At 52.9% G+C, this 24,366-nt stretch overlaps 1 protein-coding gene across 9 annotated transcripts in view; it reads right to left on the bottom strand.

Annotated features, from left to right (window-relative positions):
• GRK5 (G protein-coupled receptor kinase 5) overlaps positions 1 to 24,366 on the bottom strand; it is a 251,195-nt gene that overhangs the window by 26,183 nt on the left and 200,646 nt on the right. For 8 of the 9 annotated variants that reach the window (XR_002524477.2, XR_002524476.2, XM_021943740.2 and 5 more), the window contains 4 exons: positions 11,375 to 11,475; positions 9,537 to 9,629; positions 3,670 to 3,733; positions 2,575 to 2,715 (listed from right to left, as the gene is read on the bottom strand). Coding sequence is in view for 7 of the 9 variants with exons in the window: in XM_021943740.2 (XP_021799432.1) it covers positions 2,575 to 2,715; positions 3,670 to 3,733; positions 9,537 to 9,629; positions 11,375 to 11,475 (399 nt within the window). In the remaining 2 variants the exon portion in view is untranslated. Of the gene's footprint in view, positions 1 to 2,574; positions 2,716 to 3,669; positions 3,734 to 5,759; positions 5,924 to 9,536; positions 9,630 to 11,374; positions 11,476 to 24,366 lie in introns of those variants that run through there. The other variant, XM_021943743.2, reaches the window with a different exon arrangement.

Here is a 24,366-nt window from a genome sequence, read left to right on the forward strand (position 1 = left end):
GGTAGTGTATAAGTCTCACGAGATCTGATGGTTTTATAAGGGGAAACCCCTTTCACTTGGTTCTCATTCTTCTCTTGCCACTGCCATGTAAGAAGTGCCTTTTGCATTCCACCATGATTGTGAGGCCTCCCCAGCCACGTGGAACTGTAAGTCCTTCAAACCTCTTTCTTTCGTAAATTGCTTGGTCTCCGGTATGTCTTCATCAGCAGTGTGAAAATGGACTAATACACTGGTCCACCTGGCAAGGGGCCACCGAGAGAGGGGTCTAGTCCTCTGCTGGTGGAGTCCAGACACCCAAGGCTCTGTGAAGCAAGGCCATGGTGGGGCGGCAGGGGCAAATTATGCCAGAAGGTAATCCTTCTCCATGTAGGGAGGTGGCACACATGAAACCCGGCCATTGAGGGCCAGGCTAGGAACTGGCTGTGCCATAAAACTGGTGCATCAACATCAGCTATTTTTGAGGAGAGGAGACAAAATGACAGCTGAGGATGAGTGAGCTCATGGGGACCGTGCTTCTGCTGCAACGGCTACAGCTATCACCTTCCTCCCACATCTGCCCAGGTGATCACTGAGAAAGGGCTCCAGGAGGTGACACTGTGGGAACTCCCTGCCAGGGGCCGTGGATGGGGCACAGTTAAAGAAGGTGCAGCCATCGTGACTGAAGGCTGTTAAAGACGTGCCGCCCAGCTTTGTGAGTCACATGATCCTCTTCCCCGAGCAGGACCCACCAGCACCATCCGCGGCCAGAGCCAGCACCATCCCTTCAGAGACAAGACTCCGCAGGCAGCATCCAGGGCTTCCTGCTGAAGGGGCTGGTGGTGGGGAGGAAGGTTCTGGACTCAAGGAGGCCCATGGCTGAAATGATGGCTGGAGTTAGCCTCATCCGCCTCATCTCCACATACCATGGCACTGCCCACACCTGCACCCCAGACAAGGCTGGCAGCTGAGGGTGGCCTGGGATGAGATCCAAGATGCAAACTTCCATCCTCTTGGACTGCCACTGGTCTGTAGTGTTTTTTGTTTGTTTGTTTGTTTTACAAAGTCTCACTGTCGCTCATGCTGGAGTGTGGTGGCACGATCTCAGCTCACTGCAATCTCTGCCTCTCAGGTTCAAGTGATTCTCATGCCTCAGCCTCCCAAGTAGCTGGAATTACAGGCGCCCACCACCATGCCCAAGTAATTTTTGTATTTTTAGTAGAGATGGGGTTTTGCCATGTTGGCCAGGTTGGTCTTGAACTCCTGACCTCAAGTGATCTGTCTGTCTCGACCTTCCAAAGTGCTAGGATTACAGGCGTGAGCCACCGTGCCTGGCCCTCTAGTGGTTTAAAGATGGAAAACAATTTCCATCCATGGGGACTGACTATACGGATTATGCTTTATCTCTTCAGGAGAATGATGCCCAACTTTAAAAGGGGCATGAATTAGAGGTCTGGATGGAGAAAAAGATCTACAATGTAAGGGAAAAACATTCCTCCATAAGAGGTACAGAAGATCCCATTGGCTAAAAATAATAAAGCCTATACATGAATAAAACATGTCTGGAGTGATTAATCAAAGAGGGAAGCTTTTCATTTTATTGTGTATCCTTCTGTGCTGTTTAAATTTTTACCTTGTGTATATATTATTTTTAATGTATGCATGTATTTATTTTTAGAGATGAGGTCTTGCTGTGTCACCCAGGCTGGGGTGCAGTGGCATGATCATGGCTCACTGCAGCCTCAAAGTCCTGGGTTCAAGCAATCCTCCTGCCTCAGCCTTCTGAGTAGCTGGGACTACAGGCATGTACCAGTGCACCCAGCTTTATTTTTTATAACAGCATGTAGCAGAAGGTATTAGAGCTGACCAAATATCCATGCACTTCACATTTCCCAGCCTCCCCTGAAATTAACTTGTCTCTGTGTTGACTGGTTCTGGCTGGCAGACTGTGGGTGAAATTGAGGAACATCTGTCCAGTAGAGGCAGTGGAAAGTCTCTGTGTGGAACCCCTAGCACTCACTTTCAAGGCTCCAGACGGGGCAGCTGTTAGATGGAGGTGGTTGACCCAATCTGATTGGACTTCAGGTGAGTGACAGATGAACCTCTGCTGTATTCAGCTACTTAGGGTTTGGGGCAAATTTGTTACCGCAGCAGGGCCCAGCCTAGACTGACTAACACAACGTACACAGACTTGATAGTGTCATTCCAGGATGCTGGTACTAAGGTCCCCAACATGATGGCACCAGCCTAGAGGGTCTGTGGAACCCACAGCTCCCAGGTTGGGCCCAGGTGAACTTGCTTTTGTCCACTGAGGAGTTTACAAAGTGGTCCAGGAGAACAGAGGCGTCAGTCTCACACACAGCAGGGAGGCAGGCACTGGCTGGCTCTGGGGATGGGACAAAGCCAGCCACAATCGACCACAAGAGGCCTTGTGATGGAGGACTGTCTTGCTGCCTTTCTGTAGCTCAGCCCTGTCACTGGCATTCCCCTTCCCTGGGGTGGGGACCTGCCGCATTAGAGGACCACACCCTTCCGGAGGGAGGGAAGCCCCAGTCCACAGAAGGGCGAGCCGGTCACTGGGCCCAGATGCTCACTCACCACAAACTGACTGTTGACCTTCTCGAGGATCTGCTTCTCGTTGAGGGCCATGGACTCCCCTTTCCTCTTTTTGATCCTCTTCTTCTCCAAGCGCTTGCAGGCGTACATTTTACCCGTGGCCCGAACCTGGCAGGCACAGACCTGCAGTGCAAGAAAGAAACCAGGGTGGCAGGAGCACTGTGGAGGCCTGTCTCTAGCTCCTCCAGGGCTGGGACCACAGGGCTCCCAGGTGGAGAATGGATGGGGTCAGAGCCGGCCCTGCCTGGCTTCGTGGGTACTCCAGGCTCCCAGGACCCCATGATGCCTGGCCTGGGACCCACGGCTGTCCTGGGCCCTTGCCCTCCCTCCTCCTCCCCTTCGAGGATTCCCAGTCCTGGAAGGGGCAGAATGAGCCACTCACACCAAGGCTTAGATAACTGACTGGGGCCCCAAGTACTGTCCCATTCCCAGGGCAGCTGAATTTTCTCCTAGCAGCTGCTGGTAGAGAAGTTTGTTTTGGGAGTAGGTGATAGGAGATCCTCAAGAACCCTGACTTTATAATCCAGATAAGTGGGAACCAAAGCATTTGGGCTCAAGTCTTAGTTCTGTGCCACATTTTCTGCGTGCCTTTGGCTGGGTCACCGAATCATTCTGGACCTCAGCTTCCTGATCTCTAAAATGGGAATAACAAGTCTTGCCTCACGTGCTGGGAAGATCGAAGATCGGATAATGTACAACGAAATCTCGAATCTTGCATGACAGCGTCATCCAGGCACTGAGCAGCCAAGGTTGCCCAGCCTCCTCATGCCCTCACATCTCCTCCCCACACACGACCAGGGCGGCCCATTTGTCCCCTGCAGGCTGGACCCTGCCCGAGGCTGGCGGGAGAGCCCCTCTGTCTCACCTGCCCAGCTCCACACCCTCCTTCTACCTTAGACACACCTGATAGCCCCAAGGCCACTGACTCTCCCCCACCCTCACTGCCCCCAGGGCCCACACTGAGCCACTGGCATCCCCAGGGGACCCCTACGCTGACCCTTTAGGTCGATCCAGAAGGGACAGAAAAGGTGACCTGAATATAAGAACTTTCAATTAAAAACGTGAATGTTCACTCACCTCCCCGAAGCCCCCTTTTCCCAGCACTCGGTACTGCCTGAAAGTGTTTTTGGTCACCGGTTGCCTGGAAGAAAGAAGAGTCCCACACTGCACACTGGTCTCAGGGTGCCAAAACTCAGAATCCACAGGAAACAGCGGCACATTGAGAGCAGCTGGGGTGGGGTGTAATTCCAGGAGCCCCACAGCAGCCCCAGGGACCCCCCCAGGAATCAATGCTGGAGACTGGACCTTCAAGGACTTAGTCTGAAGCTGAGTGTTCAAATCCCAAGCCCCCCGGCCCCCAGCCCCCTGCAAGCTGGGGGATGCACAGGCCTCGCTTGCTCAGAAGGCTTGAAAAATGTGAGCACAGAGGTGCTTGACCACACTTTCCACGTGGTTCTCCTCTCTCTGCAAATCATGTGGTGAAACTCAGAAGTAAGCTGTGCCTTCTGTGCAGGGAGGGGTGGGGGCCAGGCGCCGCAGAGGACCAGCGGCCCACAGAGGACATGGAGGAGGTCACAGCCCTCCCTACACCTGTGCATCTCAGCCTGCCCAGCAGGATGGCAGTGCTTCCTGTCCTGGGCACAGCCTATTCCTTCCTGCGGGCACTCCTGCTGCTGGTCCAGGAGACCTGGCCTCAGGAGGGGGCAGTGGCTGCTGATCTTCAAATCGTGTCCTGGGGATCTTTACCACTGGTTCCCAACCTTTCCACTACTGAGGACCCTTTATTATATTTCCCATACAGATGAGGAACATGAGAAGATCCTGCCTGCCAAGATCGGACTCGAAGTAATGATCGCCTTGCGTCTTCTGACTCCTCGTTTTAATGAGCCAAAGCCATTTATGACATTGAATCAGACAAAACTTCTGATTATGAGGCATGATGGCACTTTTTGGACTAAACAAAGACATGGTCCCATCTAGTTGCCATAAAGGACATCCTGGTGCAGAGGGCTTGTGGTTTGCATTGCTGGTCTGTCTGGCTACAGATAATCAGCTTAAAACGTGAAAATTGGCTCTTGGCTATCCAGGACTATTTTTGAGCACTGCCCCTAAACTCCTCAAAAGTCCTGACCAGGGCAGCAGTTGGCTAGAGGCTGAACAGGGCCAAAGAACTGGGTCAGCTGAGGATGACCAGGGAGCCTTCAGTCACCCAGCAGCTCTTGAACGAATGAGTCTTTCCTGGAAATCACATCTGCGGCACTACAGCCGCACTCTGAGGACAGCCCCGAAAAGCCAGGGTACTCTCTGGCACCCTGTCTTGAATTTGCATGCCACGGCTCACTTCTCCCTTCAACAGTGCTTCCTCAGGACGCAGGGCCCAATCCTCACTGAAGCACAGAGCTGCCCTCTGCAGGTCTCCCGCTCTCCCGCACAGGAGCAGCTGGGCAGCCAAAGGGAAGACCTGCCACACGCCTGCCTTTACCATGTGGCCCTGGGAAGCCTTCCCTGAAGCCGCCCCCGAAACCACATGAAGGCTACCCGCCTAACAGTTTACGACGCATGGAGGAGAAACGGTTGGTCGGCATCTCCAAAGAACTCCTCTGCTGGGGGAAATGAGTGGAATGCAAGTTCCCAGGAATTTCTTGGTTAACCTTGGGAGGAAAAAAATCCCTCGACTATTTCAGCAGTGCAGCACGAACAGGGCAGGATCTTGTGCAGGGTGCTATCCATTATGTAGGACATTCATTCCTAGGCCAAGGTCCTGACCTACAGGCTCCAAAAACTTAATGCCTTCAAAAGGGTGAACTCTTAACTTCTTTGCAATCAGGCCACAGATTAAAAAGGACAATTTCTCCATTTCATGTGCTTGGTGCAGATAAGAAAAAGGAAAGCTAGTGACCACTGACAAAGGCTGCTATGGGAACTGGAGTGCTGGGTGGACCAAGGGCCGAGGACTTGGGCGGGGGACTCTGGGTTCAGGTTCCAGCCTTGCCAGGCGCTTGCTGAGTGGCCCAAGGCTGCTCCAACTCCTCTGAGGAAAATTATCATGAGAAGGCCTTACATCCTGTGGAGGGCTCTTTGTAAACTGGTGTTGTGTCAGATGTCATTATTTGAATTCCTAGGAATAAAGGACATACCCTGCTCTGGGGTCTCTATAGTAACAATACCTGCTGCTCCAAGCATGCATGGGGGCTTGTATAATCCTCACACCAGCTCAGGGAGCAGGCATCATTATCATCCCCATTCTGCAGATGAGAACACGGAGGCTTCAAGAGTTGCCCAAGGCCCTGGCTGGTAGTGGTGGGCTGGAGTTGGGGTCTAGGCAGCCCATGCTGCGTATCCTGACCCCACCCTCCTGGGGAAGAGTCTGCTGGGTGGGGAGTTGTGTGTTTCACAGCCAGGGCTCCAGAATGGGGCGTGGGCATGGTGAACACAGTTCCACTAGACTGCCTTGTAATTGTCAGAATCAGGACTGACCCTTCAGCAAGAGTTGGCTGTTCCTCCCAATATCAGACCTGGTGAAGTGGGGCTAATGGCAGTGATGCTGTTGATGGCGGTGATACTGATGATGGTGGTGATGATGTTGATGGCAGTGATGCTGTTGACGGCAGTGACGCTGACAATGGCGGTGATACTAATGATGGTGGTAATGCTGTTGATGACAGTAGGGATATCACTATAATGTCTAATGTCAAATGTAAAGTAATCACTAATGTCATAGTAATCTGTGTCCTGTCTACAATAAATGTAATCTATGTCAGTAATGCAATAATAAATGTAAATGTCTAAGTAATAATCCTTAATGTCTAATGTCAAATGTCACAATGTCGCAATAATGCAATGTCGCAATAATACTAATCGCAATGTCTGTCATAGTAATAATGCAATGTCAGTAAATACAATGTCTAGAAATGTCTTTAATGTCATAATGTCACAATAGAAAATGTCTAATAAAAATGTCACAATAAAAATGTCTAATAAAGAAAGTAATCACAATAATCGCAATAATCTAATGTCATAGTAATACTAATGAAATAAAGTAATACAATAATCACTTAATGTCCCTAATGTCCATAGTAATATCTTAATGTCGCCAATGTGTAATACTATTGTCATGTCCTAATGTCATGTGTCTAATGTCATGTGTCTAATGTCATAGTAATACTAATGTCGCAATGTCCTATTAATGTATGTGTCTATCATAATGTCTATGTCATAATAATGCAATGTCATGTCTAATGTCATAGTAATGTCGTAATGCTAATGTCATAGTAATCTAATGTCGAAAATGTCCACTAAATAATGTAGTAATACTAATGTCATAGTAATGCTAATGTCAGTAATGCTAATGTCCTTGGTAATCACAATGTCGTAATAATGCTAATGTGTGTCACTAATGTCATGATAATGCAATAATGCAGTAATGCTATTAATGGCGGTGATGCTGATGATGGTGGTGATGCTAATGATGGAGTGATGCTGTTGATGGTGGTGATGCTGATGATGGAGGTGATGCTGATGATGGCGGTGATGCTGTTGATGCGTGATGATGCTGTTGATGGCGGTGATGCTGATGATGGCGGTGATGCTGTTGATGGTGAGTGATGCTGTTGATGGCGGTGATGCTGTTGATGGTGATGCTGATGATGATGGTGATGATGATGCTGATGATGGTGGTGATGTTGATGAAGGTGGTGATGCTGATGATGGTGGTGATATTGATGAAGGCAGTGATGCTGATGATGGTGGTGATGTCGATGAAGGTGGTGATGCTGATGATGGTGGTGATGCTGATGATGGTGGTGATGTCGATGAAGGTGGTGATGCTGATGATGGTGGTGATGTTGATGAAGGTGGTGATGCTGTTGATGGTGGTGATGCTGTTGATGGCAGTGGGACATTGATAACGGCAGTGATGCTGATGATGGTGGTGATGCTAATGATAGCGGTGATGCTGATGATGGCAGTGATACTGATGATGGTGGTGATGCTGTTGATGGTGATGCTGTTGATGGCACTGATGCTGATGATAGCGGTGATGCTGATGATGGTGATGCTGTTGATGGTGGTGATGCTGTTGATGGCTGTGATGCTACTGATGGCGGTGATGCTGTTGATGGTGGTGATGCTGATGATGGCGGTGATGCTGTTGATGGCGGTGATGCTGTTGATGGCGGTGATGCTGTTGATGGCAGTGATGCTGTTGATGGTGGTGATGCTGATGATGGTGATGATGCTGACGATGGTGGTGATGTTGATGATGGTGGTGATGCTGATGATAGTGGTGATGTTGATGCAGGTGGTGATGCTGTTGATGGCTGTGATGCTGTTGATGGCATTGATGCTGATGATAGCAGTGATGCTGATGATGGTGGTGATGGTGATGATGGTGATGACGGACGCAACAACTGCATTCAGCAGTTTATTTCCTGTGGTCAAATGGCTGAGCTTTGCGGAACACCTGCCTTGTTCCAGCAGGTATTGTGCTTATCTTATCTCCCCCTCAGCCCAAGCCCACAATGCAGGCACAACCATCCCCATTTTACAAATGAGGATGCTGAGGTGTGGAGACATGAGTGACCCTTTCTGAGGCCCCTCCTTGGGAAGAGGCAGAGGCGGGACTCGGACCCAGGCTGGGGGCTCTGGTGCCTCCAGTAGATGTCTAGGCCAATCCTTTGCCTCTCAAGCTGTCCTGGAGCCATGGTGTGCCTGTGCAGGGTGGACAGCAGCCATTAAGGAGGCCATCTCTGGTCACGCTGTCATCCCCACCAGTCAGGTGGAGAGAAAGCAGCCATCCATGGCTGCAGAGCCCAGGGCTTTCTGCTGGGTTTCCGGAAGCAGGCAGGGAAGGGCTGTGAACGGGGCTCAGAGGGGCTCCTGGCCTGCAGCTGCCTGAGTGTCTACGGGGCACGCAACCAGCTGTGGGGCTGGCAGACAGCAGCGGATGGCTCCTTTCTCACCAGATGCCCCCAGATGGCTGTGCATGCCAGGCCTCTGGGCTGTGGGAGGGGAGGCTCCCACCCTCGTCTGCCAGCTTGGCCCAGCATAGATTTTACACAGGCATCGCCCCGCTCTGCAAATCCTGGGCCAGTGAAGGTGGCAGAGCACTGCGCTGGGGCCTCGTCGGCAGCACTGCTGGTTTCCTGGGTGATGAGCTAAGTCAGGTCCTATGTTCTGCTTCCTCATCTGTCACAGTGGGGACACAACTGCCCAAGTCACAGCCACACATGGGCGAGTACTTTGAAGAGAGTAAGGCGGCAAGCACACAGGAAAAGATGCTTGGTCTCCCCCATTATTAGAGAGACAAGAAAATAAGCAACAAGGAAGCTGCCCTGCTCGCTCACTGGGTAGGAAAACACGAGAACAGTGTTGGTGAAGCTGAGGAGCAGGCACTCAGGCACTGTTGCACTGGAGGTCAGGGGCAGCTGTTTTGGATGGCAGCTTAACAGCACTCACAGTTTAAAATCAGGTGCCTTCTGACCCAGAAATTCCTCTGCTAGGAATTTCTCTGGATGTACTTGCAGAAGTACTCAAAGATTTATGTACAAAGCTACTTATTACTTAGGGAGGGCTGCACACAGAAAAATGGAGAACTACCTCAATATCGACCAACAGGGCACTGGATTAAATCAAGGATGTGCAACTACTCCAAGGAATATGGCAGCTGTTTATTTGCTAGCAGAGAAAGAGTTCCCAAAGACAGTGAAGCAAAAAAGTAAGAACAAGATGCCGTTTACGTTTGTGTGAATGTGTGTGTGTGTGTGTGTGTGCACTTGAATAAGCATACAGCATTTCTAGACTACACAACTTAATTAACAGGAGGAGTCGGGTTAATTTTGTTTTAACCATGAGCCCATGGGAGGTAACTGATTTTTATGTGAATTCTCAGATGAAAAATGTGTACCCTCTGCCTCCCTGATCTGTATGGGGTGTTGTGGACTCACCTTTCCAACCACTTCCACTGGAGAAAGCGGTCAAAATACATGCTGTCCAGATATTCGTGGAATGGTTCTCCCCTCAGGTACTCGTGGACAGACCTGGCGCAGATGGAACAAGAGGATGAACATTTTATAATCCCGATCTTCAAGCACGGAGACAAAGCTGTATCCAGCTTTGGAAACGCAAGGAAACAGGGCTCTCAACCCATGCAGACGCAGCACGTCTGGCCAGAGGTCCTGCCATTCTACTGAGCGTTGTGTGAACCTGGTTGGTCCTGCCAACACTTGTTGGGCACCTGCCATATGTTGGGTACTGTTCTAGGTCCTGGAATACAGCTGGGAGCAAACGGTTGGCATTGTATGTGGGACACAAACAGCGAATAGCAAACATGAAATAAACAATCCCAGGGGTATGTCATCATGAATGAGTTTTGGGGGACTGCGAGGGTAGAGGGGTCTCTCTGAAGAAGGGACCTTAAGCTGAGAACAGACGAAGACTTAACGAGGTGCAGGGAGGGGCTGGGAATCAGGGGTGGTAGGTGGTTGGGGGAAGGGTGGGGCCACAGCCCCTCAGAACTGCAGCTCTGGATCTGGTCTTGGACTAGCAAAGCCACTGGGAGTTTTTTATGCATGCAGCAGAATTTACTGGTCACCCGCTGTGGGCCAGGCGCCAGGTTGAGCCCTGGGATGCCGTGGATCTCTATGGATCTTAGGCCATCAGGGCAGGTTCTGAAGCTGCCTGCAGGTAGCTTCTTTCCTTTAGAAAGTGGCCACGCTGAGTAATCTAGCACAGGCACTTGGGGCCTGGGCAAGGGAGGGGACTACGGCAGGTGGTGCACGTCAGAGGCTGTGTCCCGCCAAACCTGAAAGCCATCGTTGGGAGCCAAGATGGCCATTCCCTCAGGGTCAGCGTCACCAACCAAGACCCCACCCACTGCCAGATCTGACTCCTGGGCAGCTCCAAGAGAGCAGCAACCAAGCTTGCTCTGTCCACCAGGGCCTCTCCCCAGCACCTAACCCAGGGCTTAGTCCCAGGACAGCCCTCCCAGCTCCCCTCTAAGTGTATGCAGGTTGCTGTTTTTCTTGTATAAACTCCATGAAAGCCAGAACTGGGTTCTTGTTCACCTTGGTATCCCCTAGCACCCAGCACAGTGCCAGGTACACAGTAGGTACTCAATTGATGTCTGTGGTGCTGAATAAGGGCAGACAAAAAGCCTCTAGGCTCATCCAGCTATGTGAGGTAACCTGGCTTTGGAGAGCTTGCACGGGCATGTGTGTGTGTGTGCACCTGTGTCAGCAAGTGTGTGTGCACTTGTGTGTGTGTGTTTGTACTTGTGTGTGCTCCTCGGTGCTCATGCCTTCAGTGTATGTGTGTGCAGGATGGGGTGGGGTTTAGTTGGTACTCTGCTGGCAGCATGGCCATCGACTCGTCTCACCCCCTGCGGGGTGGATGTGCCACCTGCAGACAAGGTGACAGGGTTCGGCTGAGAAGTGCCCTCTGCATCAGTAGCACTGGCTCTGGTTGGTGGTGGTGGTGGGGGTTGAGGACCCTGGGAAAGATCTCCAAACCACCCAGACAGGGTCAAATGTTTGCACATTCCTCTGTCTCAACAGCCTGGAGAGCCACTTGCTTTCAACGCCCTTAGCAGCAGATGTTTTCTTTGGACTTGGCATCTCGATATCTTTTTCTCTTCATGGGAAGTATACAAACAGTTGGTATAACTTGGCTGACGCTGTCAGGCATGGAAGACCTGCCTCAGTGCCCTGTACGGTCAGGTGGAGAGCTGTGGCATCCCATCTCTGGGCAGCCCAGGGAGGACAGGCCAGGTGGCTGGGGCACTTACTGTGCACAGGCAGAGAAGAGTTCTTTGCACGGCTTCTGCAGGAGCTTCTCCTCCGTCTGGGAGACCAGGTCTCGGCCAACTTGGGCTATGAAAACAGGGGACTGGAAGAAGGAAGGGAAGGGAGGTGGTCAGTGAGGAGCCAGCAGCAGTGCGGCCAGGTTTGCCCACAGGTGTTGGGCCAAGAACCGGCCAGGCTCCAGGTGCTGGTGTACCTGGCAGCCCGTCTCTGCCCCAGCGTGTGACTGGCTGCCCCTCCAGCCTGCACCTGGCTCAGGGCTACCTGGACACTGGTGATCTGGGGAGGTGGCTGAGCTGGAAGGTGGTGAATGAGCCCAGGTTCAGGGTGAGACTTCTGGCTGTGCCACTTACAGGCTGTGTGACCTCATGGAAGTCACTTGGCTTCTCTGAGCCTCATTCCTCATCTGCATAACATTGATAATGACAGTCCCCATGGCCTGGGCATGTAGTCAGAGCTGACAAGGTGTGCAAATGCTCCCAACCATAAGGGGCTATGCAGCATGACCCAGCCCATCATTAAGCCCGCAGCAGGCTTGGTGACGCCCCTTGGCCGTGCTGGGCTTCTTTCCTCCGAGGGCAAAACAGAAGATGATCACCTGCCCAGCCTCGAGGTTCATGTGTGAAAGGGTTTGGATCAGGCCCAGGTGGACAGGCAGGCTCAGGAGGGAGGAGGGGGTCAGGAGGGGAGGGGAGCTGTAGCCCCGGAGCTGCAGGCCTGGGTTTGAATCCCAGATCTGTAACTTGCAGCTGTGGCCTTGGTCTTAACTGCTCAGCCTCACTCTTGTCAGGAAGATGATCGGGAATAGGAATTTCTCTCAGAGCCAATCAATAAAAACTTCAGGTAAGGCATTTGGCCCAGATCTGGCCGTAGTAGCCAGCACGAAACAAACGTCACCCCCATTGTTTCTTTCTCTTTCTAGGTTAAGCTGCTGGCCTGAGTATTTTAAGTTTGAAAGGACATTTCCAAGAGCTGCTGTGTCCTACCCAGGAGGGGCAGCCGCATCTGGAAGGCAGCTCCACCCAGGGCAGGCCTCACCCTACCCCGTCCCCTCCTCCTACCATTCACCCTCTGCCAGCTGTTCCCAGGGGCTGACTCACCAGCTGGGCTTTGAGATGGGTTTTTAATAAATTACAGGGATAATTGAGAAAATTGCTGGGAGTGGGCTCAGAAAGATAGGGTGTGGACACAGCTCTCTCCCAGGAGGATGCTGAAATCTGAAAGCCTTGCCTCCTCTTCCCTACGGGGCTGATTTGCTAAGTCCACCGGATGGTTTCTCAGGGCGGGGAGGTGTCAATCCCCGGGGGTGGAGGGGATGCCCGAGGCGGCAGCTGGCCTGTCCTTCGTGAATGAAATCAGTGGCTTGTTTTCTGTTCCCCACGGTCCTGAATGTCCAAATCCCTTCCTTCCTTATTTCTTTTCTAGGCCCAGCCTGCTCTGAGGCTCACCCCTGCCCTCAGGGTCTCCCCACTGAGCCAGGCCTGAGAGGCTTTAGCTTCTTGGGGGGCAGCCTGCGGTGCGAATGCAAGCTGCTGTGACAGTGAACACCGCTTACCCAAGTGCAGGCCAAGCCACTCCCACCAAACAGCAGGCTCAGAGCACATTTCCCCGTTACCATCAGCAGCCTGGGTAGCGGCTGCTCTCTCCGACCTGCCTTCCCACTCTGCCTCAGGAGACACAGAAGAGCAACCCACAGAGCACGGGTCACAACTTTTGCAGAAAAGATGCTTGATGTCATGGGAGGAGCCCCAGGCCAAGAGCCAAGAGCCAGGAGCCTGAGCTCTGGCCCGGCCTCCGACCTTGGCCATTTTGTGCCTCCGTCTCACCCTCTGAAACAGGAAGGAACTGCCCCAGAGATGCCCAAAGGGTCCTTTGAGATTTGGGCATCGACAACTGGGGGCTTGTGCTTCTAAGACTTAGAGAACTTCCTTGGGAATTCTGGCAGCTGAGTCTCTTGGGAACCCGTACCTCCAGGCTACTTCAGAGCAACTGAATATCACAACAAATCCTGAGGCCCTGGGCAAATCTGCTTCAGGAAGGAGAGCTGATGGCTTGGCCCCCCACAGTCCAGGAGGACCCAAGGCCTGGCACAGAGCTGGTGCTGGCTATCTGTTCATGAGCAAGACGATACAACGTGTTGTGCCAGGATATGACCTTGAGCCTGGTGCGAGTCAGCAAGGACCAGATAGAGATGTCAGCAGGGTGGGCCGTGGGGAGAAACAGAGCGGTTTGAAGGGGGACCTGAGTTGCCCACCTGTGTGCACTCTGCAGGGTTCTGCCTTTGTTTCCACCTAGGGAGGACCCACCCTTACCCACCACAGGCACAGCCTGGTGCCGGGCAGGGGTAGAATTAAAAGAAGAAGATGAAGCCAGGCAGGACTCAGTGGCTCACGCCTGTAATCCCAGCACTTTGGGAGGCCGAGGCGGGAGGCTTCCCTGAGCCCAAGAGGTCGAGGCTGCAGTGAGTCATGATCACACCACTGCACTCTAGCCTGGGCAACAGGGTGAGACCCTGTCTCAGAAAAAAAAAAAAAAAAAGAAAAGAGAAAAAAAAAGAAAAAAGAGATGGATCCAGTGTGGTTTTGACCTCAAAATACCTTTTCTCCAGTAAGACAGAAATGATATAATATAAGGTATAATATCCTAACAGAAAAGTTCTTATGCCTCTCGGTTGTACTGTACGTGGTAAAGTACAAAACGGGCTGGCTGAAATTCAATGGCTTTCAAAGCTTCTTTCTCCTTGTTTTGTTTGTTTGTTTTAGTGGCAAACTTTTCTCCTCCAAATGAAATTTATTCACAGACCCAATATTTAAAACCTATAAAAATAATTTAATTGGTAACAATGGTTTACATATATAGAAGGCTAACTCTAGTTAGGTCCTGTGCTAAACACATTGCTTCATTAATTCACTGAATCATACCCTGAGGTATCTATTATCATAGTGCCCATTTTGCAGATGAGGAAACTGAGGTTCAGAAAGGTTAAGTAACCCTGAGGTTCTCAGGGTCACCCAGCCAATAAGTGCCTGAGAGGGGATTTGAACCTAGGTTGGGTGTCTAATGAGTGAGATCTGGCTAGAGGGAGTGGGCTGTCTGGGCCACCTGTGCCCCCTCTCACCTTATCCCCTCAGGACCCATGAGATCTGACCCTAGCCCCCCGTACTCTGCAGAGCTCAGCATGAGGACCAGGGTGCTGTTTGGTCCCATAGCAGAGGCAAGTGGCACAGCTCGAGACAATGAGCTCCATGGCTCAGAGAAGGGAGGGGCCATTGTGAGCTGGGGTCATCTGGGAGAGGCTTTATGGAAGACGGAGTAACGGGCAAAGCAGAATTTGACCCTCCTACCTGCAGGCGGGGACAGCCAACTGGACTCCCTTCTCAGCAGATGTGAGAAGGGGCTTGTCCAGGCTCTAGAGCTGACCCAACTGTGTACATGAAGTCACACCACTCTCATACTTTGGACTGGCTGGCGGGGGATCTCTGCCCAAAGGCAAAGCCCTAACAAGGGAGTTAATGAGTGGAAGAAGCAGGGGAGTTTCTCTGCTTGAAGACCCCCCCATGAATGTCTGCCCCTTGTGGCCTTGCACAGCTAAAGCTACCCTGTGGTCAGCCTCAACGTGGGGAGCCAGCCTGGCCCTGCCAGAGTCCACTCTGATGACGGTCAGGGTGACACCCAGCTACCCCTGAAGAGGGCTCCATGACTATCTTTCTGGGACAGCTGAAGACACCAAGATATGTCCTGGGGACACAGCTGTGTAGCCTGGGGTGCTGGACAGACAGCTCTCTCCCCTCTGGCTGGATGAGAAAGGCCTTGCCTGCCACGAGGAACCGTGGGCTGTGAGGACCCCTCTGGCAATCAGTCCCCAGTGCTGAGCTCCCCAACCACTTCTTTGGTGAAGGACCCTCCCCTTCTGGTCCCCACTGAAGCTGGGGAGAGACAGAGGTGACCTTGAAGCTGGGCGCACTTTGACCCGGTTCCTCTGTATAAAAGCCCCCTTCACCTGGAGGTAAAAGAACCTGCTCTGCCTCGCTGTTGGGATGGGAAATTGACCTTGAATCCTCCTCCTGCAATGGAGGAACCTGGAGCCGCACTGGGCCGGGGGAGCCAAAGCTGCCTGCTGTTCCAGCGAGCAGATCAGACAGAGCTCATGCTGGTCTGCAACTCCCTTCAGGACCCACGACAACTCACCCCTTCTTCCCACCTCATCCCTACGGCCCAGACTCACCCTCTGCTCTATGCCACTGGTTCTGGGGATCCAGGCAGTTCCTGATGTCCGTGATAACCAGAATGTACCTTTTCAGGCAGCAAGAGATGACACTTGCCTGGGATGTTTTTCTGGACACCACAGGGCACTGAGAAAAGCTCTTCCCACCACTTGGAACGTAAGTAGGGCAGACCCTCCACCAAAATGGATGAAGTACGCCTAGGGTGGCTTCGCACCTTCACTCCTCTCTAAGCCCCTCCCCTCCCTTTTGTCCTCATCTCACGCATCCTCTACTGCTGTGACTTTAAACTCTAACATACCACGTAGGTTACCTCTCTCATCTTCTGTTCCATCAGAACAGAAAGCTCTGGGATATCCAGGCATGGTGTGGATGACGTATTGCTGACCAGTAATGATTCAACGCATGGGAGCCTTGGAATTTTCAAAGATGAGACCGTCGGGGTGGCAGTCTGGTTGGAGAGAAGAGCTAGGGGCCTGTCCTGAAGCTGCGTTTGTATAGCAATGGGTTTAGAGTGAATGGGGTGACTTGCTGGCTAATCCCTTGCCCATAGTACCCCTTGGTACAGCAACTGCACAACGCCTCACCCCTCCCAGGTCAGCTGCAGCTTCACAGGCGCCATCTGTGCTTAACCTGAAGCAGGAAAGATCTGGGGTATTTCAGGTGCTGAGGCAGGCTGGGGAGGAGGGGTGCTGAGGAGGAAGGTAGCGGCCTGGCCTGGGCATGAAGCCACCCCAGTGAGCACCACACTCTGCCCGATCCGGGAAGCATGTGTGGATCACCCACCACACCCAAGGCTGATGCTCAGACGCCCACCCACAGCGGCGTTACAGAGGCGTTACACCCAAGTGCAAGGGCAGACGACAGCCCAACCCCAGCTCTGCCTCTGCCCATTCAGCCAAGGCCCACAGGGCAGGCCATCCACAAGGTGGAGCCATAGCTTCCCTATGCTCCTTCACCCCCACCAGCCTGCCAGCCTTCTGGTCCCTAAAGACAGGAGGCCAGGTGGGCACACCTGGAATAATTACCAACTGACTATAATCTCAGACCAGAGCAGTGCGGCCTCTGCAGTAACAACTGAGGGGAAGAAGGGGATCAATTTGGCCAGGCGCGGTGGCTCACACCTGTAATCCCAGCACTTTGGGAGGCCGAGGTGGGTGGGTCACCTGAGGTCCAAAGTTCGAGTCCAGCCTGGCCAACATGGTGAAACCCCATCTCTACTAAAAATACAAAAGTTAGCCGGGCGTGGTGGTGCACGCCTGTAATCCCAGCTACTCAGGAGGCTGAGGCATGAGAATCGCTTGAACCTGGGAGGCAGAGGTTGCAGTGAACTGAGATCACTGAGCCACTGCACTCCAACCTGGGCAACAGAGTGAGATGCGGTCTCAAATTTAAAAAAAGAGAGAGAGAGAAAAAAACCAGATCAATTCGAAAGGGAGCCCTGGAGAGGTAATACAGGCCTGGACCTTGAAGGAGAGAGAAGCTGGACTGCAGGGCCAGGGCCTGGAGGCTGGAGCCAGCACTGAATAGAAGGGGAGATGCTGTGCTGCCTGGAGTCAGAGGGACTAGTGATGATCATGGGATAAGCAGGAATGGCTGACAGGGCATGCTGCCGTCGTGTGAGGCTGACCCTCTCCTGGGGCAGCCACTGGTGGCTGAGTCATCAGCCCTGAGGATGACGTCGCCAAGGCGGCTGCACCTGCTCTCCCGGCACTGCTCCCTGCCTCTGCACCACGAATGACTGACATGAGGAAGGGACATCATTTCCTGCATCAGTGAGAAACTCCAGATGTTTGAGGCTCTGGTTCCCAAAGCATCTCCCTGCATTAACATCCCTTGTTTCAAGTGTCAGAGTGGAGATGCAATCAGCTGTACTTGGCTGGTGCGCTTGGAGGCACCCAGGGATGGAGGGGGACTGAAAGGCCATGAAATCAACTCAGAGCTACACCTGGAGGCCTCCCCAGGAGCCACTAATAATCCTCTGTCCCGCGTCACCCGGGGAACTGTCTGGAAACACAGGCCTGACACTCGTTCAGAATTCAAGAGTGAGACAGTGCAGGAGGAGGGGGAGATCAGAGGACTGTCCAGGAAAGACCCCTCAGGGCTTAGCCCTTCAACCCACTCATGGCACAGATGGGGAAACTGAGAGAAGGGGTCCCCTCCAAGTCACTTGCTGGCCCATGGCAGAGCCAGGATTGGCACCTCCAACTGGGAGGCATGGATCTGGGTGGTATAAGCCCTTAGCCAAGTGGCCTGAGCCAGCCCTCTAGGAAGGACATGGCTTTGGCCTCCTAGGCCCCAGTCCAAACCAGCTGGTCCCCATTTCACAGCTGGGAACACTCACATCCAGCAACCTCAGCCCTGGCATCTCTGCCACCCACCGCCTCCTCTCCATCTCTAGCTGGCTGCCCTGGTTTGGAGGATTCTCTTCTCTTGCTTGGACTACTGAGGAGGCCCCTCACAGGTCTCTGTTATCTTTGCTCTTTCATTTGACACAATGGCCCCCAAAGGAGTTTTTCTGCACCACACAGCATCAGCAGCCTCCATTGCCTATAGGACTAAGTCTAGTGGCTTCTTAGACCTGGCCCCTGACACCCTGCCTGACCTGCTTCCCCTTTCTGTCCCCTCCTCTCCAGTGCTCTGGCCCCACACTGGCTGTTTCCTGGGCACGCTCCAGCTTTCTGGCTACTGGACCTTCGCTTGGTGCCTTCATTCCTTCCCACCCCTTCATGGCATGTCCAAACCCCACCCAGTCTTTAGGACCTGCTTCCGACGTAACCACATCCAAGATGATCCTCCCAGCAGGCAGGACCTTTCTTTCAGCCCCACCTCCTGGAAACAGCTGCTGCAATCATCCGCATCATCACTGCCATCGCTGTCATTTCTTTTTTCTTTTTCTTTTTTCTTTTTGACACAGGATCTCACTCTGTCACCCAGGTTGGAGTACAGTAGCACAATCTTGGCTCACTACAAGCTCCACCTCCCAGGTTCAAGTGATTCTCACACCTCAGCCTTCCAAGTAGCTGGGATCACAGGTGCGTGCCACAATATCCAGCTACTTTTCGTATTTTTAGTAGAGACAGGGTTTCACCATGTTGGCCAGGCTGGTCTCGAACTCCTGGCCTCGAGTGATCCACCTGCCTCAGCCTCCCAAAGTGCTGGGATTACAGGTGTGTGTCACCACGCCTGGCCATCATTGCCTTTTCTTGAGCACCCACTTATGATATGCCAGGTCCCAGGAGCTTTATGTGGAGTGATCTTGTTTAATCTTTTTAAGATAGGTCTTACTATTCTTACTATCCCCACTTTACAGGTACAGAAATAGGCTCAGAAGTAACTTGCTCAAGGGCACATAGTTGGCCTGTGAGCAAAGACAGGATTCGAACTCAGGGAATCTGGCCAGAGAACCTCATCCCTGAGTGCCAGCATGTACTCCAAGGACGCCACATTCCTTCCTAGACAGTGTGCAGGAGGATGTGGCGTTGAGGAACAAGCCCTCCCAAGAGGCCCATGGGGGCTGGATAAGGAGGTGCGGTGGACTCTGCGTGTTTTGACCAATGGTGTTTGTATAGTGCTGTCATGCGTCACACACACATGCGCGCACACTAACGTCCAACATATGCTTCGACAGAGGAAAACATCCCGCTGAGGAGCTCCGCGCTCATGAGCCACGGCTCTGTCAGTGGACAAAAGGTCGGCCCGGGAGACTGTCCGCTCTATCTCCAGACGCAAGCACTTAGGGCTTAATGATGTGTGTATTTTCATATGTGGGCAGCTGACATTCCCCATGTAAACTATTTGCAATTTCCCAACGTGGACAGGCTCAGCTTTCAGGCAAGCTGAGCAGGAGAGAGAGGACACTCTGGAAGAAAGGGGCTCCTGGGGGTCCCCTTCCTTCCACACAAGGGGGCTGCCCTGTCCTGCCGTCACAGGGTGGAGGTCATGGTTTATTGGGGGGGCCACCCTCATTTCTCCTCCAGGGCAGGAACGGAGGAGGGGCACTCCCACAACCATGCCCTGGCCGCCCCTTGACCCTCCTCGAGGGGATCTGCGTCAGCTACGGGAAGCCTGGCGTGGGCGGGGGCAGGGGTGGGAGTCGGGTCTTCAGCAGGAGCCAGGGCTGGAGGCTGCTGTGGGAGCCTGAGGGACGGGCTGGCCCAACAGTCACGGCCCCTGAGAGAGGCAGGCGTTGTGCTGGGCCTTGATGTGGGTTTTCTCATAAATTTTTACTTCTGTTGCTCTCGGGAACAACACTGTGAGGTGGGGGCTTACTGTTCCAGGGTCACAGATGTGGAAACTGAGCCCTAGAGAGCTCTGTGAAGAGGAGTGTGGTCTCATCCCTGCTCATCGGGATGGAGTGCTGCGGGGCACTAGGTGTGCTATGGGGGTTCCGCAAATGCCCGCGGACGGAACACTTAGTAAGTAGAGGACCTAAGACTCAAATCCAGGCCTGCCCAGTTCCAAACCCTGCAATCTCTCCACTCCGCTTTGCTGAATGAATTGATGATGTTCCTGGCACATAGTAGGTACTCAACATGCTTGTTGGGTAAGCGTGTGTGTGTGCGTACACGCCTGTGAGGATGAGTGTGAATGTTCATAGCAGGAAAGAGGGAGATAGAGAATAACAGGTCTGCCCACCAGAAGGTCCTTTATGGAGTCATCTGGTCCACCTCCTGCCTTTGTAACATGCTGGGCCAATCACAGTACTAAGGAATTTTCTTAATTGAAACCAGAAGGAGGGGCCGTGGCCATCTCAGGCAGAAACTGTAGGAGAGGGTTGCTGGGTGGGGGAGAAGTGTCCTGGTTTGGGGGTCCCCAGCCTAGGTCCCGCCGTGTTGGTCTCATGGTTTCATTTGACCATAGGAGAGAATGCCCTCCTCCTCATCTCCGCAGTAAATTACCCCTTTGTTTGAGCAACCTGGAGGTAAGTATCTGCCACTTGCTGCCAAGAATCCAGACAAATTCACCATCTGTAAAATCAAGGGCTTAGGCCAGGTGAGCAGGAGGCCTCCAAATGCTCTTCACACGGCCAAGAGCTCCCCTCGTCTCGCCGAGCTCCAATTCCGTGAGCTCACTCAGCCCTGCTCACCCAGCTGCAGCGACAGGATCCTGGGGTGGGGAAAGCAGAGGGTGGTGGGGCAAATGGGGGCTGTTCCAACCCTAAACCCTGGCTTGCAGTTAAACATGCTCAGACAGTCACAACCACAGAAAAAGGTTTGCTGAGCAGCAGGCGCAGAGAGCATTTCCTCACTTGAGGGTTGATTTAAGGTCTGGCTGACAGGAAGAAAAAGCACCATTCTTCCACCTTTTTAATCAAAACCTTCAGGGCCACCTGAACACCGCTGCACACCCTCACGTCCGTCTGGAGTAGTTCCTTTCTCTGTCCATGGCCAGGCAGGAGACGTGATCCACAAGCCCCAGACAAGAACAGACCAAAGGGAAAAAGGTAGGGTTTTGTTTTCGGGGTCACTGGGGAGAAAACAAATCAGCCCAGCCACACGCTCACCAGCAAAGTGCTGTGGCCTGTCCCTCCCTCCACCCTGGGTCTGATGCCAACATCCAGCAGCTCTCAGCCCAAGCACCCCCAGCTCTTCACCAGGGTGTCCTCATGGTCAGCCCAGGCGATGGACTGCACGGGCAGAGACACACTGGACCGGCAACCCGTGGGTAGAGGTCCTTGTGATCAAAGCTGGAAGGCGCTCACTGTGCCTCTTTTGAGTTCAAAGGAAGGTGATGCTCACTATTTCCCATGAAGGTGGGCACAGCCTCCAATCAGAAGTGGATCTGAGGCTGGGTGCAGTCGCTTACACCTATAATCCCAGCACTTTGGGAGGCTGAGGCATGCGGATCACCTGAGGTCAGGAGTTCAAGACCAGCCATTATGATGAAACCCCATCTCTACTAAAAATACGAAAATCAGCCAGTCGTGGCGGTGTATGCCTGCAGTCCCAGCTATGCCACAGGCTGAGGTGAGAGGATTGCTTGACCCCAGGAGGTGGAGGTTGCTGTGAGCCAAGATCACACTACTGGACTCCAGCCTGGGCGACAGAGCAAGACTCTATCTTTAAAAAAAAAAAAAAAAAAAAGCAGATCTGCAATGAAGGTGAGGAGGCCGAAACTTCAGGGTTTTGTTTGTTTGTTTTTTAATTGAGACGGTGTCTTGCTCTGTCGCCCAGGCTGGAGTGCAGTGGTGCGATCTCAGCTCACTGCAACATCCACCTCCCGGGGTCAGGCAATCTTCTTGCCTCAGACTCCAGAGTAGCTGGGACTACAGGCATACACCACCACGCCCGCCTAATTTTTATATTTTTAGTAATGATTGGGTTTCACCATGTTGGCCAGGCTAGTCTCGAACTCCTGACCTCAAGTGATCTGCCTGCCTCAGCCTCCCAAAGTGCTCAGATTACAGGCTTGACCCACAGTACCAGGCTAAGGGCTCTTTACTTGTAGTCCTGGGAGCCATAGAATGCCCTGTCTCGGGAGACACAGCATTTCTACAGAAGCACTTCTGGGAAATTGAGGTCACAGATGAAAAGGACCTGAATCTCCAAGGCCTCAGTAATTTGTTGTGATTTCTTTTCTCACTCTCAATAATCACTTTTGTACCTAACCTCCTAGTCTTTTTCTTAAAAAACATGCTCAGCAAGTTATTTAAGCTTCAGTCTCCCCTCAAAGAAACTCTGGATCTTCCCTTGTCTCCAACTCTCAAAGGGATCTCTCCAGGGCCCTTCCAGAGGCCATCATGCCTTGAGGAAGATGGCATCCAGTCTGCCATTTTTATCTTTCCTTGATGAACAGCCCAAAGACCTAGAGTCTAAGGGGCTCACAGGGCTCTCTGGAGCCTCGTGTGGCTGGTGGAGGAGAAAGCGGGAGTGACACCGTGACACAGTGTTCAGAAGTAACCGGCATCCACGAAAGGCCTGTGACTCCATCATGGTGCAGACACACGCCACCACCCTTGCAACCTCCTGAATTCTTTGGCTGAGGATCTCTTGTACCTCTTTGGTGGTGACCCTGAGGGTAGCTGGTTTTTCCACCAGGCCAGGAAGAGACTTCAAGGCATGGGAGCTGTCTTTGTGAGCAGAGGTGGAGGTGGGGCCACTGCTGTGACAAGTCAGAAAGCTTCTTCAGCTAGGGTCCATCAGCCACACAGCTTCCCTGAGTGCCCATCCCGTGCCCAGGCCCTGAGGTCCACCCTAAGGACCCCAGCTACCAACTCTGTTGGCCAATGGCAGGAGTTCAAGGTCAGCAAGGACTGCAGGCTGTAGAGTGCAGGTCACAGCCCTTCAGCACCCAGGAGAGAGCACTCACAGAGGTGGCCTCTTTACAAACAGGTGGCTCCACGGCAGTGGAGAGGTTTGATCATGGCCCACAGGGTAAACGGGGTTTAGCCGAGCAATAGGGAGGACCCTTCTACCCTCCAGCTCATGCCGTTTGTGCACTAGGAAGTCTTCCTAAGACTAGGGGTCTGGATGAATTCACTTTTCCTAATGGCAGAACCGACACTTTTCTAGACGCCTTTCAGATGGCAGGGTTGCACTGAGGATCACAGGCAGACAGCAGGCTCAGGGCTATGAGCAACCAAGTGAGGGCCATGTGGCTGGGAAGTGCTGGGAGCAAGCCCTGCCTCAGGGCTACAAAGGGCCCGGGGTGGTTCCAGCCCCTTCACAGTGCCCTGCTGACCTGGTCACCCTGAGACCCAGCGTGTCATGTTCTCTGGGCCAACAAAGTAAAAAAACCCCAGCCCTTCAGAAATAGCTGCAGCCCTTCAAGAAAAAGAAAATGGACTGGGTTTGAAAGACCCTGACCCACATTTCCTTTGCTATTCCAGTGGCTTCACAGAAATAAGAATGAAGGGTGCTTAGGGGTGGGGAAGCGAGGGAGGACATCTTTAAACGCTGACAGAATTTAACTGGGGGCCTGAGAGCTGGGCAACTTTAATGAGAAGGAAAGGAAAATACACAGTGACCCTGACCCAGACCCCGACCCTTTACGTCAAAAGCAAAAGACGATAATTAACAAAATGCAATGTGCCCGGACATGGAGTAAGAGGCCAGCTGAGTTCTGTCAATTTGATAATCCGTGGTCATGACCCGCAGGCCCAAAGTGTGCAACAGGAGATGACGCGCTGTTTACACAGGCCGCGCACGCGGGGGCTCGCGGGACCGGCGCAGCTGCAGGAGCAGCAGGAGGAGTACGATGCTTCCTGGCCGGTGGTTTGCATGCAGCCAGCTCCACCTGGGCCAGTGCAACCACATGCAGGTCACTGACACATGGAGCCCAGGCCCCAAGGTGCTGGGGATGTTCACGGCAGGGAAATGGTGGGGAGTGTCCCTCATTCTTTGTGCGTGAGAAGCAAGGGCAGGGCCCGCCAACTTTCCATCTTCCAGAATACCCACCACCCTCCTCAATCTGAAATCGTGTTGGATTTTTTCTCCAGTGAAGACTTCATTCCTTGGGGCTGGGAAATAAAGGGGCAGGGCGGGGGTGGGGGGGGGTGTTGTGCAGGAATCTCCCAAGAGCCAGGAAATTCAAGAGAACCTGCCCCCTACCTCAGACACGTGATGCCATTTCTCTGCCCAAGGTCCATGGATGGGGAGGGCCTGCCAAGCCACAGGGACCAGGATCACTGCCCACCCAGGACAGAGTTGGGGGTGCCCTCAGGAAGCCTGTGGCTGAGTCTTCTGTCTGCCGCCACTCCACAGAGAGGCGTTCTGGGCAGAGAGGCATTCTGGGCAGGAAACACTATACAC

The sequence above is a fragment of the Papio anubis genome, chromosome 11, assembly GCF_008728515.1.
Source record: "Papio anubis isolate 15944 chromosome 11, Panubis1.0, whole genome shotgun sequence".
NCBI lineage: Eukaryota > Metazoa > Chordata > Mammalia > Primates > Cercopithecidae > Papio > Papio anubis.